Source organism: Gorilla gorilla, chromosome 2 (assembly GCF_029281585.2).
Source record: "Gorilla gorilla gorilla isolate KB3781 chromosome 2, NHGRI_mGorGor1-v2.1_pri, whole genome shotgun sequence".
Taxonomy (NCBI): Eukaryota; Metazoa; Chordata; class Mammalia; order Primates; family Hominidae; genus Gorilla; species Gorilla gorilla.
Genome location: NC_086017.1, coordinates 123031406 through 123054430, shown reverse-complemented (window position 1 = coordinate 123054430; position 23025 = coordinate 123031406). Strand labels below are relative to the sequence as shown.

The 23025-nt window shown below is 38.2% G+C and overlaps 1 protein-coding gene and 1 long non-coding RNA gene across 9 annotated transcripts in view; one reads left to right on the top strand and one right to left on the bottom strand.

Moving 5' to 3' along the window:
- Positions 1–23025, top strand: part of SLC9C1 (solute carrier family 9 member C1) — a 156224-nt gene that overhangs the window by 108253 nt on the left and 24946 nt on the right. For 7 of the 8 annotated variants that reach the window (XM_055381594.2, XM_055381592.2, XM_063704023.1 and 4 more), the window contains 6 exons: positions 1008–1133; positions 2609–2707; positions 3570–3740; positions 13950–14081; positions 14216–14401; positions 15924–16050. In XM_055381594.2, the coding sequence (XP_055237569.2) occupies positions 1008–1133; positions 2609–2707; positions 3570–3740; positions 13950–14081; positions 14216–14401; positions 15924–16050 (841 nt within the window). The remainder of the gene's footprint in view (positions 1–1007; positions 1134–2608; positions 2708–3569; positions 3741–13949; positions 14082–14215; positions 14402–15923; positions 16051–23025) is intronic. The other variant, XM_055381596.2, reaches the window with a different exon arrangement.
- Positions 1–23025, bottom strand: part of LOC129532388 (uncharacterized) — a 62878-nt gene that overhangs the window by 16378 nt on the left and 23475 nt on the right. The window lies entirely within an intron of this gene.

Below are 23025 nucleotides of genomic sequence, written 5' to 3'. Positions count from 1 at the left end.
TTTTTTTTAAATTGACAATACCAAGTGTAGACAACAGTATGGAACAACGAGAACACTAGAGTAGAAGTGTAAATTGATGTGAGTGCTTTGAAAAAATATTTGGCAGTACCTATTAAAATTGAACATATGCATACTTTATGATCCAGCAATCGGATTAGATAACCATATACTCAACAGAAATATGTACATCTGTACGCTATATTCGTAGCGGCATTACTCATAAAAACCCCAAATGAAGCAATCTAAATGTCAATCAACAGTAGATAAATAAAGCTGTGGTATCCATACAACCGAATACTATACAACAATGAAAATAAAATGAATAAATTTTTGCTTTCTGCAACACCATCGATGAATCTCAGAAACAAAATGTTAAGCAAATGAAATCAGACACAAGTACATTCTTTCATTTCATGCCAATAAAGCTGAAAGCCAGAGAAAGCTAAACAATGATGATAGAAGTATAGTAGTTATATTTGGATAGAAGTAATGATTAGAGGAGAACATAAAGGAGGATTCTAGGGTGAAGCAAATGTTTTATTAATCTAGGTGTTGTTACACAGATGTTTTTACTTTGTAATATTCTTTGAGTGAACATTTATGACTTGTACACTTTTTTTTCACATCTGCTATACTTCAGTAAAATGGTTTACTTTAAGAAGCTTATCTATGACTTCAGAATAATGATCATAGGGAAAACTACCTAAGAGGTACCATACTTATTCCCTGGGTAACAAAATAATCTGTAAACCAAACCCCTGTGACATGCAACTTACCCATGTAACAAATCTGCACATGTATCACCTGAACCTAAAATAAAAGTTGGGAAGAAATAAAAATAATGATGATACAAAAAGAATCATGATATAAGGAGAGGTTGAAAATGTTCATGGAAGAAGAAAAATGTCAAATGATCAAGAATAGGAAATAGTACAAAGACCTGTCTGCCTTAAACATTCTGGGAACAGCAGTTTGGTTCATCCCTTTTCTTAAATTTTATGTTTTAGTTAATCATGGCCAAAAAGAAAGAGGTGCTTGATTCTCAATCTATTATCAGGCCTCTTACTGTTGAAGAAGTTCTATATCATATTCCGTGGCTAGATAAAAACAAAGACTATATAAACTTCATTCAGGTAACACTTTTATTTCCTATTAATAATATTTTTAATGTACTAACAAATAATCTTTTTTAAAATAAGAATTTAACCATGATACTCTCTAGTTTAATATTCTCTAAATGTTCCTTATTTCTGATAGGATAAAATCAAAATCCTTTTGAATAATATGCAAAATGTTTCTACCATCTGTTTCCTGCCTACTTCACCTTTGTCTTCTGTTTTCCATTGTCACATATCCTCTATACTCTATTTATACTGAACCACTCATGGTGTTCCATGCACATTACATGTTTTTCTAATTCCATTCATCTGTGGGTGCTATTTACTTTTCTTGAAATGCCCTTGTTTTTCACTTTTTTTTTTCAAACTTTTCCTGCTTATTTCTTTTCTGGAAACATCCCCACCAGAGTACTCAGAGAAGTAGGTTTTGGGGCCAAATGCCCCAGTAGAAGACCTTCCTGTGAACTATATTGTTTTCAGAGGACCAATATTGCTGCCATTGTATCCAATATGTACCTTTATTATAGCATTAAGTACATTACATTACAATTATCTTTAGGTCTCCCTCCTACTATATTTTTTATCTCATCTATCTTTTGAATACCCAGCCCCTAGCACCTTGCATAATGCATAGTGGATGCTCAGTTAAGTGTTTGTGGAATGAGCAAATAAATGGATCTAACTTGTTCTAATATTCTTTTTTATATATCTATTTGATGTCAAAAGACCAATTATATTTTTCTACCTGATTAAACATTTTGAATAAATGAATATTTTATTTACCTGATCAGCTGTTTAGAGCAAGAGTATGTATGACATATGCATGCCATTAGCCTACATCTGTTCCCATTACTTTTCATCCAGATGAAAGATTTTTATCCCCTAATTACATTCTCATTCCTAGAGTACTTCTTTTCTAATCCATGTATAAATACCCTATCTAAAATTGCATATATTCACAAAGATCCACCTTCCTCTTTACTATTCATAATTTCTATTTTCTGTTACAAACTTATTACTAATATATTTCAGATATTATCAAATGACAGTAATTTTTTAAATGTAAAAACTTTTTTTAAAAATGCAAATTTTAGGCCGGGTATGGTGGCTCACGCCTGTAATCCAAGAACTTTGGAAGGCCAAGGTGGGTGGAAAACCTGAGGTCAGGAGTCTGAGACCAGCCTGGCCAATGTGGTGAAACCCCGTATCTACTAAAAATGCAAAAATTAGCTGGGCATGGTCGTGGGCACCTGTAATCCCAGCTACTCAGGAGGCTGAGGTAGGAGAATTGGCTCAAGCAATTCTCCTTGGCTTGAACCCAGGAGGGGGAGGGTGCAGTGAGCCAAGATCGCACCACTGCACTCCAGTATGGGTGACAGAGCGAGACTCCGTATCAAAAAAATAAATAAATAACAAAAATGCAAATTTTAACATTCCCAACCACTCCTAAAATGTTGTTTATAGTTTATGTATTTGGTGGTATCTTTTAGGAAAAAGCCAAAGTTGTAACATTTGATTGTGGAAATGATATATTTGAAGAAGGTGAGGAGCCCAAAGGAATCTATATCATTATTTCAGGCATGGTAAAGGTAAGGCAGAGGTTTTTGTTTTGTTTTGTTTTTTTGTTTTGAGACAGAGTTTCTCTCTTGTTGCCCAAGCTGGAGTGCAATGGCATGATCTTGGCTCACTGTAGCCTCCACCTCCTGGGTTCAAGTGATACTCCTGCCTCAGCCTCCCAAGTAGCTGGAATTACAGGCACGCACCACCACACCCTGGTAATTTTTTGTATTTTTAGTGGAAACGGGGTTTCACCATGTTAGCCAGGCTGGTCTCAAACTCCTGACCTCAGGTGATCCGCCCGCCTCAGCCTCCCAAAGTGCTGGGGTTACAGGCGTGAGCCACTGCGCCTGACCAGGCAGAGTTATTTATAAATGCACTTGTGATCATAAGTTTTTAAAGAAAACTTTATGAAATTGATAATTAGTAGCTTTCCATGTTAAGAACTGCATAGTTTCTTTTTTAGGACAGTGACTACCATCTAATGATAAATTTTCATGTTCAGACACAATGGATAACACTATCCATCATTTTAAAGCCATACTTTCTCACAGATAACAGGAAACTTTCAAAAGAATTATCTTTCACGATGGACAATTATAATATAAATTGTTATTCATCTTATGCTGATCTGAGTTAGAGATTTAGCCATCCTAAAATGGGTATAGATTAACTGAGTAGGAGGAATCAGAAAGATCAGAGTATTTAAGAATGCTTTCTGTCTAAATCATTGCTAATTTAATAATTTTACTTAAAAAGAAATAAAATATTTATTCTCAAGACAATATGTAAATATTAGAATTGTTCAAACCAAAGTGGAAAAAGTCATAAATTAGTTTTGGTAATACAAGTTAACTGGCATATGTATTTTTCTCTTTCTTTGTTCCTGAACAGCTTGAAAAATCAAAGCCAGGTTTAGGGATTGATCAAATGGTGGAGTCAAAGGAGAAAGATTTTCCGATAATTGACACAGACTATATGCTCAGTGGAGAAATAATAGGAGAGATAAACTGCTTAACTAATGAACCTATGAAATATTCTGCCACCTGCAAAACTGTAGTGGAGGTCAGAAAAACTTCGCCTGTGACTTTTGTTGTATTTTGTTAAATAATATCAGATTTAAGGTTATTTTAGTATTTAGTATAAGTTTACTGTCTAGTTGACAATTTACTTTTAAAAACTAGGAATTATAAAGGAACAAAACTTGCCAAATTACACTCATCTAGTATAAAGCCCTGGCAAAATAGCTTATGAATGTTAATCAACCATACAGAAAGAAAGATGTATCCAGAAAAACTGGCAATATAAGCTCTTTCATGGGGAAATTGGCTAACATATGTTAATTGTCAATACCATAATTTGAAAGATGAGAAAGGGGATAAAGACAGGGCTAGAATCTATTAATATAAAAGTTGGACAAAGTGCATGGAAGTTTCCCTACACATGATTGAGAACAAAATCCTCACAGTACCAAGGGCTCCCACTGGCTTAATTTGAACTCAAAAAGAATAATGACTGCAAATAATTAAACTCCATAAATATGTGAAAACCCATACGTTCCATACATTGATAATGATGCTAATTTTTAAAATTTCTACTGAGGTTGCTAGGATATCATTTTATTACTTTGAAAATGGATTTTTTAAGAGAAAGAAGTAAACATTTATCTTCCCTTTCTTCTATGAACTCTTTCAAAGTAGTTTTTTAATTGGGAAAAATTCTATATAGAATTTCAGCTAATGAACGCAGAATGAGAGAATCAGAAAATCTCCATTGTGCCATCGCTAATAAAATAATAGATCTAGGAAACAACCTTCAGTTGGTGCTAAAACTACTAAGTGAATGTTAATAGAAAACGTTATAATGAAGGAAATACTACCTAAGGACATTGGTCAATATTAGTGTCACTAAATGGGACAACCAGGCATGATGTACCTCATGATGTGATGTAGCAGAAGTGCTAGCACCACCCGTGAAGTCTCACACAAGAAAAAATCTGAAGTTCTTCAAGTCTATAGATTGAATCAGTTTACAGAAAATACAGGAAGGAGAGAAACAGGTTAATTGACAGCAAGAGGGAATAATCAGCTAAATTTAGAATGTGGAAGAGTCTGTAGCCAATAACCTGATTTCTTTAACAAATCAATGGCATAAAAAGTGAATGGAGTAGCAGACATGGTGGCTTATACCTGTAATCCCAAAACTTTGGGAGGCTGGGGCAGGAGGATTGCTTGAGGCCAGGAGTTTGAGACTGGCCTGCAACATATCTGCAAAAAATAAAAAAAAAAATTAGCCAGGCATGGTGACACATGCCTGTAGATCCAGCTACTTGGGAGGCTGAGAAGGGAGGATTGCTTGAGCCCAGGAACCCAAAGTTACAGTCAGTCATGATTGCACCACTGCACTCCAGACTGGTAACAGAGCCAGACTCTGTCTCTGTTTACAAAAAAAAAAAAAAAAAAATATGTAGTGGTAGAGGGGAAGAAGGCAAAGAAAAATTATTAAAAATGGACTTAAGAGATATAATAACCAAATAAATACAATTGCTGTAATTTGAACAAACCAATTATAAAGAGACCTATTTGAGATAATTTATGACATTTTAATGTGAACAGAATACTAAATGATATTTTTATTTTTGGCATATAATCATATATGTTATATATTTAAAATATCTCTATCATTAAAATATTTAAAAATAAAATTATATATTTATGATACCTGGAATTTGCATAAAACACTCTAGCCTTCTGCTTTGGGCTATAATGAAGTTACTAGTAACAGAGCAGCACATCTGCTATAAAAAAAAAACCCTAAAACTTAATAAAATATATGAGGCAAATGTGATTTTTTTTCTATTTAAATTTGTTTTTTTTTTGAAAAAAAATTTTTTTCATCCTTTTATTTTAGGTACAGGGGTACATGTGCAGGTTTGTTATATAGGTAAACTTATGTTACCCAAAACTAAGAGATGAGAAACTCACAAGGTAAGCCCTACATTCACCCCGATCCTCTGCTTAGGACCATTTCCTGACCATGATGCAATAAGAATCCAAGCAGAAGATGGCGATCCTGCTAAGCTGAGAAATGAGACATCAGAAGTTGTGGAAGCTAACTTGGCTAGAAACTGCAGAGCAGGAAGTAAGACAAAGTCTTACACGGAGAAAGACCCAAGTAGTCTGTGTGGTGGTTCTCTACAAGTCCTTGGTTGAGAGACAGGCTGCAAATGCCCAGGATGAGACACAACTAGATTTACCAGATTGTTAAGAAAGGAAGAGAGATACCAGGAGTCAGGCAAGGTGTGGCGGGTCACGCCTGTAATCTCAGCACTTTGGTAGGTTGAGGCTGGTGGATCACCTGAGGTCAGGAGTTCGAGACCAGCCTGGCCAACATGGTGAAACCCTGGCTCCAATAAAAATACAAAAATTAGCTGGGCAAAGTGGCGCACACCTGTAATCCCAACTACTTAGAAGGCTGAGGCAGGAGAATCACTTGAACCCAGGAGGCAGAGGTTGCAGTAAGCTGAGATCGCACCACTGCACTCCAGCCTGGGTGACAGAGAAAGACTCTGTCACAAAAAAAAAAAAAAAAAAAAAGAGAGAGAGAGACACCAGGAGTCAAGAAGTCAAGAAGTCAAGATATCTAACAGAAAGGAAAGATCTGTTAAAATCTCAGGCCCACAGCTGAGAGACCAGAAAGAATAGGCCTTAGGAGTAAGAATCATGACCTAGAAGAAGGCTTGCTCTTATTCTAAGACCTAACAAAGCCTTGGAGCAAGCCCTGACAGCATCCATGGTGGAGACAGAGTTTGGAGACAAGTTACACTGTCTTAGATACCTGAGGTTTTCTACTGATTCACTCAAGCAAATTGTAAAACCCAGCCTATACAAGCTCAGTGTGATCAGATAGTAAATGAACTGCTTACTATAACAAAAATCAACAATTTTCAGAGGAAGATAAAATAATCTAGAATCTCTGTAGTGTTATCATGAGCAACCATGAATTACAAAACAAGCAAAGAAGCATGAAATTGTGATCTATAGTATAAAAGGTGAGGAGTAAAGCATTCGGTAAAAACCATCATGGAGATTGTCCAGACTATAGATTGGTCAAAGACTTTAAACCAGTTGTTAAAAATCGATTCTGGAGAGAGGTGGCCAACATGGCTGACTAGAAGCAGCTGGTGTGCGCCGCTCTCACAGAGAGGGATGGAAGGGACAAGTAAACATAGCACTTTCAACTGAAACATCCAGGTACACACATTGGGACTAATCAAGGATACAACTCAATTCACGGAGAACGGAGAAAAGTAAGGCAGGATGACCACCCACCTGGGAGTGACACCGAGTCAGGGGAACCTCCCCTGCTCAGGGGAGCAGTGAGTGAATGAGGAGCCCCAGGAACCCATGCTTCTCCCATGGATCTTTGCAACCCTCCAGTCAGGAGGACCCACTCCACTGGGGTTTGCAGTCTGACATGCAGAGCTATGTGGAGTCTTGGCAGAGCAGCCACTCAGGCACATGTGGAGCCCTAGGAGCCTTAGATACCCAGGCCTCCCAGCAAAAGCAGCTGCAACCCTCAGCAGGAGGTTAGATCCCCATACCTACTCCTAAGAAAGGGACTGAATCCAGGGGACTGACCAATGATGGTCTGCAGGACCGTGGTACATCACATGATAAGACCCACTGGCTTGGAAATCCAGCCAGCCACGGGTAGCAGCATTGCATCTCTCTGAGAAAGAGCTCCCAGCAAGTCGGGCGGGCCACCACCTTTGCTGTTTCACAGCCTCAGCCACTGTTGCCTTAGGGCTCCAGCAAATCGGTGGCAATGAGGGACTAGAGCAGTCCCTCAGCACTGCTCAGCAGTACTATGGAGAAGCAGTCAGACTTCTTATTCATGCACATCCCGAATCCCATTTCTCCTCACTAGGCAGAATCTCCCAACTGGGGTCCTCCAATCACCCCTGCTGGTGTTGGCCAACTGAGTTTCAAACCTCCTTGTTACAGAGCTCCCAGAGGGAGGGTGGACCACCATCTTTGCTGTTTGGTCAACTTAGCTATTCTTGCCTTCGGGCTTTGAAGAGTCCAAGGCAACTGAAGGCTGGAGTGGACCTCCAGCTAGCACAGCTGCTCTATGAAAACATGGCCAGACTGTTATTTTTAAGTGGGTCTCTGATCCCATTCCTTTTCACTGGGTGGGACCTCCTGACCAGGTTCTCCAGCTACCTCCTACAGGTGTGTTCGGGCTGGCAATAGGTTCATACCTCCCTGGGGCAGAGCTCTCAGAGGGAGAGGCAGGCCACCATCTCTGCTGTTTCGCACACTCCACTCATTGTTACCTTCAGGCACTAGAAAGTCCGAGGTGACTAGGGACTGGAGCGGACAACCAGCATACCGCAGCAGCCCTATGGAAAAGTGGCCAGACTGTTACATGGAGCTAGTTCCCACATCTCCTCACTGGGCAAGTCCTCCAGGCCTGGGCCTCCAGCCACCCTTTGTCAGGGCTATTGAGCCAGTAGCAGTTCTGCAACTCCCTGGACAGGACTCCCTTGGGAAGGGGAGTTGCTATCCTTGCTGTCTTGCAGCCCTTGCCCTTGCTGTCTCCAGGATCCAGAGTCTGTAGGGACCAGAGGCTGGTCCAGACCCCCAGCAAAGAGCAACCAGCTCACAGAAAAGTGGCCAGACTGTTCTCCACGCAGATCTGGATCCTCACTTTTCCTCACTGGGCAGGGCTGCCTGGCCTGGGACTCCAGCACAATGACCCAACCCTTGCCTGATCACCACAATCAAAGACAGCCCAGCATTTCTTCAAGGAGGAAATCATAGAGTCAACTCACAACCCCTCTGCTACTACAGTTGCAGTGGCTCAGCCCTTACAGCCCTGACACTGGAAAGGAACAAAGGGCCTAGTCATTATGCTGGCACCTCCAGCACATGGCAGCCACCATACGGAGGTGAACCACCACCCCAACTCTTCACCAGGCAGGGCTCCCGGCTCATGAAAGTAGAACAGTTGCTCCATCCACAACTGAGCATACTCACTGGTAGTGGCACAGAGGTTGCCCAGGGAGAGGCTCCTAGAGACATACAACTACACCCCCGCTCCTGCCACTGCCACAGTAACAGTTGTATCCCTGCTGCCCTTAGTCTGGGGAAGAAACAAAGAGCCTGAGGGCTACACCCAAGCTTACCATATGCCACAGCTAGCAGACAGAGGAAAGACCAATCTTTCCTCCCTGTGAGCTTTTGGCCCCCTGATCCCCAGCAAGAAAAATCCTAAGGTCATGACAACAGTACACACAACCCACCCCTCCAGCTAACCAGTAACAGCAGCTCCACATTTCATGGAGGTGGAGCCCCCAGGGGCAACAACTTACAGAATGGAAGACAATGCTTGCAAACTATGCATCTGACAAAGGTTTATAAGCCAGAATCTCTAAGAAACTTAAACAAATTAACAAGCAAAACACAAACAACCCCATTAAAAAGTGGGCAAACCATATGAACAGACAATTTTCTAAAGAAGATGTAAACATGGCCATCAAGCATATGAAAAAATTCTGACGATCACTAACCATTTATATTTGAAATACAAATCAAAACACAATGAGATACCATCTCACACCAGTCAGAAAGACTATCATTAAAAAGTCAAAAAGTAACAGATGCTGGCAAGGCTGTGGAGAAAAGGGAATGCTTATATCCTACTGATGGGAATGTAAATTAGTTCAGCCATTGTGGAAAGAATGTTGGCAATTTCTAAGAGAACTTAAAACAGAATTACCATTCAACCCAACAATTTTGTTATTGGGTATATACAGAAAGGAATATAAATCATTCTACTATAAAGACACATGTATGTGTATGTTCTCTGCAGCACTATTCACAACAGCAAAGACATGGAATCAACCTAAATGCCCATCAACAGTAGACTGGATAAAGAAAATGTGGTACATACACACCATGGAATACTATGCAGCCATAGAAAAGAATGAGATCATGTCCTTTGCAGCAACATAGATGGAGGTGGACACTATTATCCTTAGCAAAACTAACACAGGAACAGAAAAGCAAATACTGCATGTTCTCACTTATAAATGGGAGCTAAACATCAAGTACATATGGACACAAAAAAGGGAGCAAGATACACCAGAGCCTACTTGAGAGTGGAGTGTAGGGAGGAAGGTAAGGATCAAAAAACTACATATCATGTACCATTATGCTTATTACCTGGGTGATAAAATGATCTGTACACAAGATCCCTGCGAAATGTAATTTACCTATATAACAAACCTGCACTTCTATCCCTAAACCTAAATGAAAAAATTTTAAAAAGCACACACGTCAAAATTTACTTAAGGACTAGAACTTTTTAATAGTCCTATACATACTGAGATTTTTGGAATTTGTATCCTTCCCACAAAAACAACTCCATGCCAGATGGTTTTACTGATGAGTTTTATCAAATATTTCAGGAAGAAATAATATGAATCTTACACAGACTTTGTCAGGAAACAAAGGAGGAAAAAAAGCTTTCCAGTGCATTTTATGGGGCCAGTGCAAACAAATACTAAACCTTGAAAAAACATTTCAGCAAAAGAAAATTACAGACCAATAATCCCACATTAATGTGGACACAAAAAAATCATTAATAAGATACTAGCAAGTTGAATCCAGGAATATATTAAAACGATTAGACATCAAAACTAAATAAATTAGCTTTATTTTAGGAATATAAGATTGATTCGACATTTGAAAATCAACCATTGTGATTCAACACATTATAAGAAAAAAACAGAAAATTTATATGATATTCAAGTAGATATAGAACAAAGAGAATTTTACAAAATGTAACATTCTTTTAAAAAATCTCCAAAAACTCAGAATAGAATGCAACTTCCTGAACTCAATAAGGGGCATTTATTATAAATTTACAGCTAACGTCACATCTAGTGATGAAAAACTAAGACGGTAAGAATGAGAGCAAGACAAGAATGTCCACTCTCACCACTTCCATTCAGTATTATATTGGAGTTGTTAACTAGTACAATAGGGCTAGAAAAAGAAATAAACTGACATAAAAATTACAAAGAAAGCACTAAAATTGTCTCTGCAAGATGGCATGATATCTACATTTTTAAGATTCTACCAAAAATAACTAGAATTTATAATGAATTTAGTAAGATGGTAAAATACAAGTCCAAATTCCAAAAATTAATTGTGTTTTCATATACTAGTAACAAACAACTGGAAATAAAATTTTTAATTCTTTTTAAAAAATAATCAAAATATAAAAGGGATAAAGTTAATGAAATACGTGGAATAACTCTACAATGAAAACCATAGAATATTTCCTAGATAACTGAAAAAAGATTAAATAAATGGAGAAGTACACCGTATTTGTGGATTAGAGCCCATAATATTATTAAGATATCCATTCTTCATAAATTGATCTATAGATTTAATACAACCTCAATCAAACTCTCCACAGACTCTTTTTGTAGAATATATATGAAAATGCAAGGACCTATACTAGGCAAAACAAATATAAAAAAGTTAGATGATTTACACTACCTGATTTAAAGGCATACATCCTGTGTAATTAAGGCCACATGATGTTGGCTTTAGGTTAAGATGTAGAGATCAATACAACAGAAAAGAGAATCCATAAATAAATCCACACATACATAGTCAATAGATTTTTGACAAAGGATCAAATTATCTCAATGGAAAAATTACAATATTTTCAACAAATAATCCTGAAAACACTGAACATCCATGCAGAAGCAATGAACCTTGATCCCCATGTACTAGGCCCAAAATGTAATGTGGCATGATCATATACTTTAACATGAAAGACAGAACTATATAAATTATAGAAGAAAACATAGGAGAACTTAAGGTAGGCAAAGATTTCTTAGCCAGGATTTTTTTAAGTACTAACCATAAAACGAAATATTGATAAATTGGATGTCACCAAAATTAAAAATCTTCTGCTCTTCAAAAGACATCACAAAAAATATGAGCATCAGGCTCAGGGAAAAATATGAGTCATGGGCTTAGGGATTTTTCAAAAGTTCCCCAAGAAAAGGATTTGATAATAGAATCTATAGATAACTCTTAACAATTCAAAAATAAGAAGACAAACTACTGAATTAAAAACTGGGCAAAGAATGTGAACAGACACTTTACAAAGAATATACAAATGGCCAATAAACACATGAAGATGTTCACCGTCATTAGCTGCCAGAAACATGCAAATTAAACCCACAGTGGTACGTCAATACACACCTACTACATTGCCTAAAAATAAAAACACTGAATAACAGGTATTGGCAAGGACGTGGAGCAACTAAAATTTTCTTTTCTTTTCTTTTCTTTTTTTTTTCTGACAGAGTCTCACTCTGTTGCCCAGGCTGGAGTGCAATGGCTCCCAATCTCAGCTCACTGCAACCTCCGCCTCCCGGGTTCAAGTGATTCTCCTGCCTCAGCCTCCCGAGTAGCTAGGATTACAGTCACGTGCCACCATGCCCAGATAATTTTTGTATTTTTAGTAGAGATGGCATTTCACCATGTTGGCTAGGCTGGTCTCCAACTCCTGACCTCAGGTGCTCAGCCCACCTCAGCCTCCCAAAGTGCTAAGATTACAGGCATGAGCCACCATGCCCAGCTGAAATTTTCATACATGGCTGATGAGAGTGTAAAATGTTGAAACAACTTCTGAAACAGAGTTTTAATTTGAACAGTGGTTGTGGTCTGAAACAGTTTGTCAGTTGCTTACAAAAGTTAAATATATATGTCCTATACCACACAAAAAAAGATACTGACCCAAGAGAAATAAAATCCAATGTACACAAAACTTGTTTTTGACTATTCATAGAAGTTTTATTCTTAGTAACCAATGATCTGTTCACTTTTAGCATAAGCATTTTATTTTTGCCTAAAAAGTTTGCTCCCCTCAAATAACATATTTATAGAGGCATATATTTATCTAAAACGGTCAAATAATTGTTAGTAATTTGTTTTCTATATTTTATCTTATAAAAAATAAAATATGTGTAAATCATACATCTGATAATGGGTTTGTATCTAAAATATATAAGGAACTCAAAAGCTCAACAGCAAGAAAATAAATAATACAATTAAAAATAAGCAAAGGACCTGAATAAACATTTCTCAAAAGAAGACATACAAATGGCCAACAGGTATATAAACAATGTTCAAAATCATTAATCATCAGAAAAATGCACATGAAAACTACAATGAGATACCACCTTACACTAGTCAGAAAGGCTATTTGAGTTTCTTGTAAATTCTGGACATTGGTCCATTGTCAGACACATAGTTTGCAAATATATTCTCCCATTCTGCAGGGTTTTTGTTTCTCCCAGTGAATAGGTTGCCTGTTCACTTGATTATTTATTTATTTTTGTGGTACAGAAGCTATTTAGTTCAATTATGTTCCATTTGTCTATTTTTGTTCTTGTTGCCTGTGCTTTTGAGGTTTTAGTCATGAATTATTTGCCTACACCAATGTCCAGAAGACTTTTCTCTAGGTTTTCTTCCAGCATGTTTATAGTTTGGGATCTAATGTTTAACTCTTTAATCCATGTTGAGTTGACTTTTTTTTAATGTGGTGAGAGATAAAGGGTCCAGTATTATTGTTTTGCATAAATCAATCAAATTTTCCCAATACCATTTATGGAAAGAAATTTTAGATGACACAAACAAATGAAAAACATCCTATGCTCATGGATCAGAAGAATTAGTACTGTTGAAATGACCACATTGCCCAAAGCAATCTATAGATTGAAAGCAATATCTATCAAAATGCCCTGATTTTCACAGAATTGGAAAAAAACTATCCTAAAATTCATATGGAACCAAAAAAGAGCTCAAATATCCAAAGCAATCCTAAGCAAAAAGAACAAAGCTGGGGGAATCACATCACCTAACTTCAAATTATCCTATAAAGATATAGTAATCAAAACAGCATGAAACTGGTATACAAATATACACCTACATCAATGGAACAGAATTTTAAAACCCAGAAATAAAGCCACATTTTACAGACAACTGATTTTGACAAAGTCAACAAGAACATAGGGAAAGGACACACCAATTTTCATTGATAGATACATTTTACTAAGTTTCCATGCTATTACGTGAATCTTACCTAATTATTAGCTTTAATAGTGTACATAAACAAATAAACTTTATTCCTTAAACCATAGTGCACAAAATAGAATACCAAATTTACATCCTTCTTTTCCAGACATGTTTTATTCCCAAAACTCACTTGTATGATGCTTTTGAGCAATGCTCTCCTCTCATTAAACATAAAATGTGGCTAAAAATTGGACTCGCTATTACAGCCAGAAAAATCAGAGAACACTTATCTTATGAGGTAGGAAGTGCTTGTATAAACTTGTCTTTCTTTCTTTGAATGGAATGGCATTAAAACATTATAATTGACTATTTATGAATATATACTGAACTTCATAAACTAATAATAGACTGAAATTGTGTTTTCTGAAACAGGATTGTAACTACAAGATGCAACTAAAGCTCTCTAATATTTATGTAGTAGATATACCAATGAGTACCAAAACTGATATTTATGATGAAAATCTAATCTATGTTATCCTTATACATGGAGCTGTAGAAGATTGTCTGTTACGAAAAACTTATAGAGCACCTTTCTTAATTCCTATAACATGCCATCAGGTAAAGAAATATTGATTCCTGTCTTCAGATCAATATGCCATATGTCCAACAATGTATTAACATCAGAAAAACTGTCACTATAATCTTAAGCTTTTCATCTTCCAATCTTCTCCCTTTTCCCACCACTCCATAAACACTCACTCATACCCACAACCACACCCACATAGGCCCACACACACCAAGTTCATTGACTGCTTTGGCACTTGCTAGCCCAAGCACAAGCTATTCCCATCCAATGCCTATGAAGGCCAAGCTGGACATTTTGGTTACAGTTAGATTTTGGTACAGTTATTCATTGCAAAAGAGGGTGCATTTATTTTACTCACACGTTGCAGAAAAACTGTATCAACAATGCTCTAGAAAGGTTCTGCCAGACTGATGCTGAATTGAGTATTAGTAGTATTCCCACAGCTGCTTTGAAAGTGAATGTCTTCTCATATTTAAAATGTTAATTGAGTTCCCCTGCCAATCAAAATGAGAACCTGAGCCATGTAAAGAAGGAAAGAAGTGTGTGTGTGTGTGTGTGTGTGTGTGTGTGTGTGTGTGTGTGTGTGTTGTTTTGTGTTGGGGGAGAATCAGAGAGGCACATGTCAATAGGAATCAGGGCACATAAAAGATACAGCTACAAAAAGTAATTCAAAGAGGACTCAGAGTTATTTAAAATATGCTGGAATACAGTGCTATATATTGAAATGATAAAAAAATGATACAACTTATCCTCAAGAGATCTCTCAACCAAGTGAAAAGAAACAAATAAGTAAAGATATTAATAAAATGTTTTACAGCTAGGATAAAAGCACTTACAGGGTAGATTTTGGACATAAGAAAAAAGTGTAATGGGAATGGGAGGGATCCCAAGGTGAGAAAGGATCACAAGAAAATTTTCTAAGTGGACATCACCAGCACTGACATAATGCTTAATGAGAGGAAGTGAAACATTCTCTGCTATGCTGCTCTCTACCTCTATCCTTGAACATGTAACAGAGATTTGGTGTGGGTGCTTGTTGAGAATTTAGACAGCCAAGCAGGAGCCTGAAGCCTGATAAACTCTATCTACTTCCCTAGAAACAGAGCCCTACTCATTGTGGATTTGGGTACCAGTGTGATTCAAACTATATTGAAAACAGCCACAAGGTGGAAGAATATTTTGAAATATTTCTATATGGCAGAAAGAAAGTTTAATGAAAAGAATATTTTGAAATACTCTTTTCATTAAACTTTCTGCCATGTGGAAAAAGTCTCTGGATGATTTTTAAAGGGCCATTGGTAATTCATTCTTAATCATTTTTTTCATATGGAATAGAAATATTTAAAAATCAATGAATGTATATGGAATATTGACTTTTACAAAACCAACATATCCAAGTATTTTAAGATATTAATCTTATTTGTGTTGATTTGTTAATATTTTCCATTTTTCCCAGATACCTAGAGAAAGCCAGAAGAAGTAGCAGCTTACTAGGTAAATTTTTAATTGTAGGATATTTGCTCAGAAATTAACCTGCATTCTGTCAACTTTCAGATACAAAGTATTGAAGATTTCACAAAAGTAGTGATTATTCAAACTCCGATTAACATGAAAACATTCAGAAGGAATATTAGAAAGTTTGTTCCTAAACATAAAAGTTCTCTTACACCAGGATTAATAGGTGAGTTAGATTTCTTTCAGCAATTGTGAAAACTTACTTCCCCTTAATAAAATAGCCATATGTGTATTTGGAAACTGTTGCTTGCATTCTGCCTAATATATTGAGGAATCCTTTTAACTGCCATATTTGCTATTCAATGTATGAGTTCAGACAGACAATATTGAAGTTACACTTTTAAATTATTATATATTTCATCCATAAGAACAAAAGCGCATAATTATCAAAACGATATGAAAAAAGGTTAATGAGGGAATTACTAGCTCTTCCCCAAAATTAAGATATGTTACATAGCAATAACAATAAAAATAGCATTGTACTGTCTGAACTACAAACATAAATCACTGGAACTAGATGAATAATTTTGATATAAAGCCTATTCTTCATACATATTTTAATAGATAAAACTTTAATCATAACATATATGATTATTTAATCACTACTATTAAGACCATAGTTAAAATTTGAAAAATACTTTTGAGATAAATTTAAAAATTGAATTTTGAGATAAATATTAAAAATTTAAAAATTATTGAATAAGTAATAATAATAGAATTTAATTGATCAATTCATTAAAGGAGAAATAATGTTCAAAATTTAGAAATATAGAAATCAATTTTAAAATCCTGTGTCTATAAAAAATATTACCAATCAAGAGATCAACCAAAGACAATTCACAGGTGAAAACTTGCACGAAAAACACAATGTGGGATTCTCTCTCCTGCTGCCCTGTGAGGAGGTGCTGTCCACCATGACTGTAAGTTTCTTGAGGCCTCCCCAGCCAAGTGGAGCTCTCCGGCTCGAAGGATGCACATTTAACATTTAAAGAAATGCTAGACTCCAATCTACAGCTCCCAGCATAAGTGACGCAGAAGACGGGTGACTTCTGCATTTCCAACTGAGGTACTGGGTTCATCTCACTGGGGAGTGTCAGAAAGTGGGTGCAGGACAGTGGATGCAGCACACCAAGTGTGAGCCAAAGCAGGGCGAGGCACTGCCTCACCCGGGAAGCACAAGGGGTCAGGGAATTCCCTATCCTAGTCAAAGAAAGGGGAGACAGACAGCGCCTGGAAAATCGGGTCACTCCCACCCTAATACTGTGCTTTTCCAACGATCTTAGCAAATGGTACACCAGGAGATTATATCCAGCGCATGGCTTGGAGGGTCCTACGACCACGGAGCCTCACTCCCTGCTAGCACAACAGTCTGAGATCAAACTGCAAGGCAGCAGCAAGGCTGGGGAAGGGGGACCCACCATTGCCTAGGCTTGAGTAGGTAAACAAAGCGGTCAGGAAGATCGAACTGGGTGGAGCCCACTGCAGCTCAAGGAGGCCTGCCTGCTTCTGTAGATGCCACCTCTGGGGGCAGGACATTGCCAAACAAAATGCAGCAGAATCGTCTTCAGACTTAAATGTCCCTCTCTGACAGCTTTGAAGAGAGTAGTGGTTCTCCTAGCACACAGCTGGACATCTGAGAACGGACACACTGCCTCCTCAAGTGGGTCCCTGACTTCGAGTAGCCTAACTGGGAGGCACCTCCCAGTAGGGACAGACTGACACCTCAAACGGCTGGGTACTCCTCTGAGACAAAACTTCCAGAGGAACGATCAGGCAGCAACATTTGCTGTTCACCAATATCCGCTGTTCTGCAGCCTCCGCTGCTGATACCCAGGCAAACAGGTTCTGGAGTGGACCTCCAGCAAACTCCAACAGACCTGCAGCTGAGGGTCCTGACTGTTAGAAGGAAAAACAACAAACACAAAGGACATCCACACCAAAACCCCATCTGTACGTCACCATCATCAAAGACCAAAGGTAGACAAAACCACAAAGATGGGGAAAAAACAGAGCAGAAAAACTGGAAACTCTAAAAATCAGAGTGCCTCTCCTGCTTTAAAGGAACGCAGCTCCTCACCAGCAATGGAACAGGGATGGATGGAGAATGACTTTGACAAGTTGAGAGAAGAAGGCTTCAGATGATCAAACATCTCTGAGCTAAAGGAGGAAGTTCGAACCCATGGCAAAGAAGTTAAAAACCTTGAAAAAAACTTAGACGAATGGCTAACTAGAATAACCAATGCAGAGAAGTCCTTAAAGGACCTGATGGAGCTGAAAACCATGGCACAAGAACTACGTGAGGAATGCACAAGCCTCAATAGCCGATTTGATCAACTGGAAGAAAGGATATCAGTGATGGAAGATCAAATGAATGCAATGAAGTGAGAAGAGAAGTTTAGAGAAAAAAGAATAAAAAATGAACAAAGCCTCCAAGAAATATGGGACTATGTGAAAAGAGCAAATCTACGTCTGATTGGTGTACCTGAAAGTGACGGGGAGAATGGAACCAAGCTGGAAAACACTCTGCAGGATATTATCCAGGAGAACTTCCCCAATCTAGCAGGGCGGCCAACATTCAAACTCAGGAAATACAGAGAACGCCACAGAGATACTCCTCGAGAAGAGCAACTCCAAGACACGTAATTGTCAGATTCACCAAAGCTGAAATGAAGGAAAAAAAGTTAACGGCAGTCAGAGAGAAAGGTCAGGTTACCCACAAAGGGAAGCCCATCAGCCTAATAGCAGACCTCTCAGGAGAAACTCTACAAGCAAGAAGAGAGTGGGGGCCAATATTTAACATTCTTAAAGAAAAGAATTTTCAACCCAGAATTTCATATCCAGCCAAACTAAGCTTCATAAGTGAAGGAGAAATAAAATACTTTACAGACAAGCAAATGCTGAGAGATTTTGTCACCACCAGGCCTGCCTTACAAGAGCTCCTGAAGGAAGCACTAAACATGGAAAGGAACAATCAGTACCAGCCACTGCAAAAACATGCCAAATTCTACAGATCATTGAAGCTAGGAAGAAACTGCATCAACTAATGAGCAAAATAACCAGCTAACATCATAATGACAGGATCAAATTCACACATAACAATATTAACTTTAAATGTAAATGGGCTAAATGCTCCAATTAAAAGACACAGACTGGCAAATTGGATAAAGAGTCAAGACCCACCAGTGTGCTGTATTCAGGAAACCCATCTCACATGCAGAGACATATATAGGCTCAAAATAAAGGGATGCAGGAAGATCTACCAAGCAAATGGAAAACAAGAAAGGCAGGGTTGCAATCCTAGTCTCTGATAAAACAGACTTTAAATCAACAAAGATCAAAAGAGACAAAGAAGGCCATTACATAATGGTAAAGGGATCAATTCAACAAGAAGAGCTAACTCTCCTAAATATATATGCACCCAATACAGGAGCACCCAGATTCATAAAGCAAGTCCTTAGAGACCTACAAAGAGATTTAGACTCCCACACAATAATAAACGGAGACTTTAACACCCCATTGTCAACATTAGACAGATCAATGAGACAAAAAGATAACAAGGATATCCAGGAATTGAACTCAGCTGTGCACCAAGTGGACCTAATACACATCTACAGAACTCTCCACCCCAAATCAACAGAATATACATTCTTCTCAGCACCACACCACACTTACTCCAAAATTGACCACATAGTTGGAAGTAAAGCGCTCCTCAGCAAATGTAAAAGAATAGAAATTATAACAAACTGTCTCTCAGACCACAGGGCAATAAAACTAGAACTCAGGATTAAGGAACTCACTCAAAACCGCTCAACTACATGGAAACTGAACAACCTGCTCCTGAATGACTACTGGGTACATAATGAAATGAAGGCAGAAATAAAGATGTTCTTTGAAACCAATGAGAACAAAGACACAACATACCAGAATCTCCGGGACACATTCAAAGCAGTGTGTAGAGGGAAATTTATAGCACTAAATGCCCACAAGAGAAAGCAGGAAAGATCTAAAATTGACACCCTAACATCACAATTAAAAGAAATAGAGAAGCAAGAGCAAACACATTCAAAAGCTAGCAGAAGGCAAGAAATAACTAAGATCAGAGCAGAACTGAAGGAAATAGAGACACAAAAAATCCTCCAAAAACTCAATGAATCCAGGCACTGCTTTTTAAAAATATCAACAAAATTGATAGACTGCTAGCAAGACAAATAAAGAAGAAAAGAGAGAAGAATCAAATAGATGCAATAAAAAATGATAAAGGGGATATTACTACAGATCCCACAGAAATACAAACTACCATCAGAGAATACTGTAAACATCTCTACGCAAATAAACTAGAAAATCTAGAAGAAATGGATAAATTCCTCGACACATACACCCTCCCAAGACTAAACCAGCAAGAAGTTGAATCTCTGAATAGACCAATAACAGGCTCTGAAATTGAGGCAATAATCAATAGCTTATCAACCAAAAAAAGTCCAGGACCAGAAGGATTCACAGCCGAATTCTACCAGAGGTACAAGGAGGAGCTGGTACCATTCCTTCTGAAACTATTCCAATCAATAGAAAAAGAGGGAATCCTCCCTAACTCATTTTATGAGGCCAGCATCATCCTAATACCAAAGCCTGGCAGAGACACAACAAAAAAGAGAATTTTAGACCAATATCCCTGATGAACATAAATGCAAAAATCCTCAATAAAATACTGGCAAACCAAATCCAGCAGCACACTTAAAAGCTTATCCGCCATGATCAAGTGGGCTTCATCCCTGGGATGCAAGGCTGGTTCAACATATGCAAATCAATAAACATAATCCAGCATATAAACAGAACCAATGACAAAAACCATATGATTATCCTAATAGACGCAGAAAAGGCCTTCGACAAAATTCAACAGCCCTTGATGCTAAAAACTCAAAAAATTAGGTATTGATGGGACGTATCTCAAACTAATAAGAGCTATCTATGACAAACCCACAGCCAATATCATACTGAATGGGCAAAAACTGGAAGCATTCCCTTTGAAAACTGGCACAAGACAGGGATGCCCTCTCTCACCACTCCTATTCAACATAGTGTTGGAAGTTCTGGCCAGGGCAATCAGGCAGGAGAAGGAAATAAAGGGTAGTCAATTAGGAAAAGAGGAAGTCAAATTGTCCCTGTTTGCAGATGACATGATTGTATATCTAGAAAACCCTGTCATCTCAGCCCAAAATCTCCTTAAGCTGATAGGCAACTTCAGCAAAGTCTCAGGATACAAAATCAATGTGCAAAAATCACAAGCATTCTTATACACCAACAACAGACAAACAGAGAGCCAAATCATGAATGAACTCCCATTCACAACTGCTTCAAAGGAATAAAGTACCTAGGAATCCAACTTACAAGGGATGTGAAGGACCTCTTCAAGGAGAACTACAAACCACTGCTCAATGAAATAAAAGAGGATACAAACAAATGGAAGAACATTCCATGCTCATGGGTAGGAAGAATCAATATCATGAAAATGGCCATACTGCCCAAGGTAATTTATAAATTCAATGTCATCCCCATCAAACTACCAATGACTTTCTTCACAGAATTGGAAAAAACTACTTTAAAGTTCATATGGAACCAAAAAAGGTACCACATTGCCAAGTCAATCATAAGCCAAAAGAACAAAGCTGGAGGCATCATGCTACCTGACTTCAAACTATACTACATAGCTACAGTAACCAACACAGCATGGTACTGGTACCAAAACAGAGATATAGATCAATGGAACAGAACAGAGCCCTCAGAAATAATGCCACACATCTACAACCATCTGATCTTTGACAAACCTGAGAAAAACAAGAAGTGGGGAAAGGATTCCCTATTTAATAAATGGTGCTGGGAAAACTGGCTAGCCATATGTAGAAAGCTGAAACTGGATCCTTTCCTTACATCTTACACAAAAATTAATTCAAGATGGATTAAAGACTTAAACATTAGACCTAAAAACATACAAACCCTAGAAGAAAACCTAGGCAATACCATTCAGGACATAGGCATGGGCAAGGACTTCATGTCTAAAACACCAAAAGCAATGGCAACAAAAGACAAAATAGACAAATGGGATCTAATTAAACTAAAGAGCTTCTGCACAGCAAAAGAAACTACCATCAGAGTGAACAGGCAACCTACAAAATGGGAGAAAATTTTCACAACCTACTCATCTGACAAAGGGCTAATACCCAGAATCTACAATGAACTCAAACAAATTTACAAGAAAAAAACAACCCCATCAAAAAGTGGGCAAAGGATATGAACAGACACTTCTCAAAAGAAGACATTTATGCAGCCAACAGATACATGAAAAAATGCTCATCATCACTGGTCATCAGAGAAATGAAAATCAACACCACAATGAGATACCATCTCACACCAGTTAGAATGGCAATCATTAAAAAGTCAGGAAACAACAGGTGCTGGAGAGAATGTGGAGAAATAGGAACACTTTTACACTGTTGGTGGGACTGTAAACTAGTTCAACCATTGTGGAAGTCAGTGTGGCGATTCCTCAGGGATCTAGAACTAGAAATACCATTTGACCCAGCCATCCCATTACTGGGTATATACCCAAAGGATTATAAATCATGCTGCTATAAAGACACATGCACACGTATGTTTACTGTGGCACTATTCACAATAGCAAAGACTTGGAACCAACCCAAATGTCCAACAATGATAGACTGGATTAAGAAAATGTGGCACAGGGGGAGGAGCCAAGATGGCCGAATAGGAACAGCTCCGGTCTACAGCTCCCAGCGTGAGCGACGCAGAAGACGGGTGATTTCTGCATTTCCATCTGAGGTACCGGGTTCATCTCACTAGGGAGTGCCAGACAGTGGGCACAGGTCAGTGGGTGTGCGCACCATGCACGAGCCGAAGCTGGGTGAGGCATTGCCTCACTTGGGAAGCGCGAGGGGTCAGGGAGTTCCCTTTCTGAGTCAAAGAAAGGGGTGATGGACGGCACCTGGAAAATCGGGTCACTCCCACCCGAATACTGCGCTTTTCCGACAGGCTTAAAAAATGGCGCACCACGAGATTATATCCCGCACCTGGCTCGGAGGGTCCTACGCCCACGGAGTCTCACTGATTGCTAGCACAGCAGTCTGAG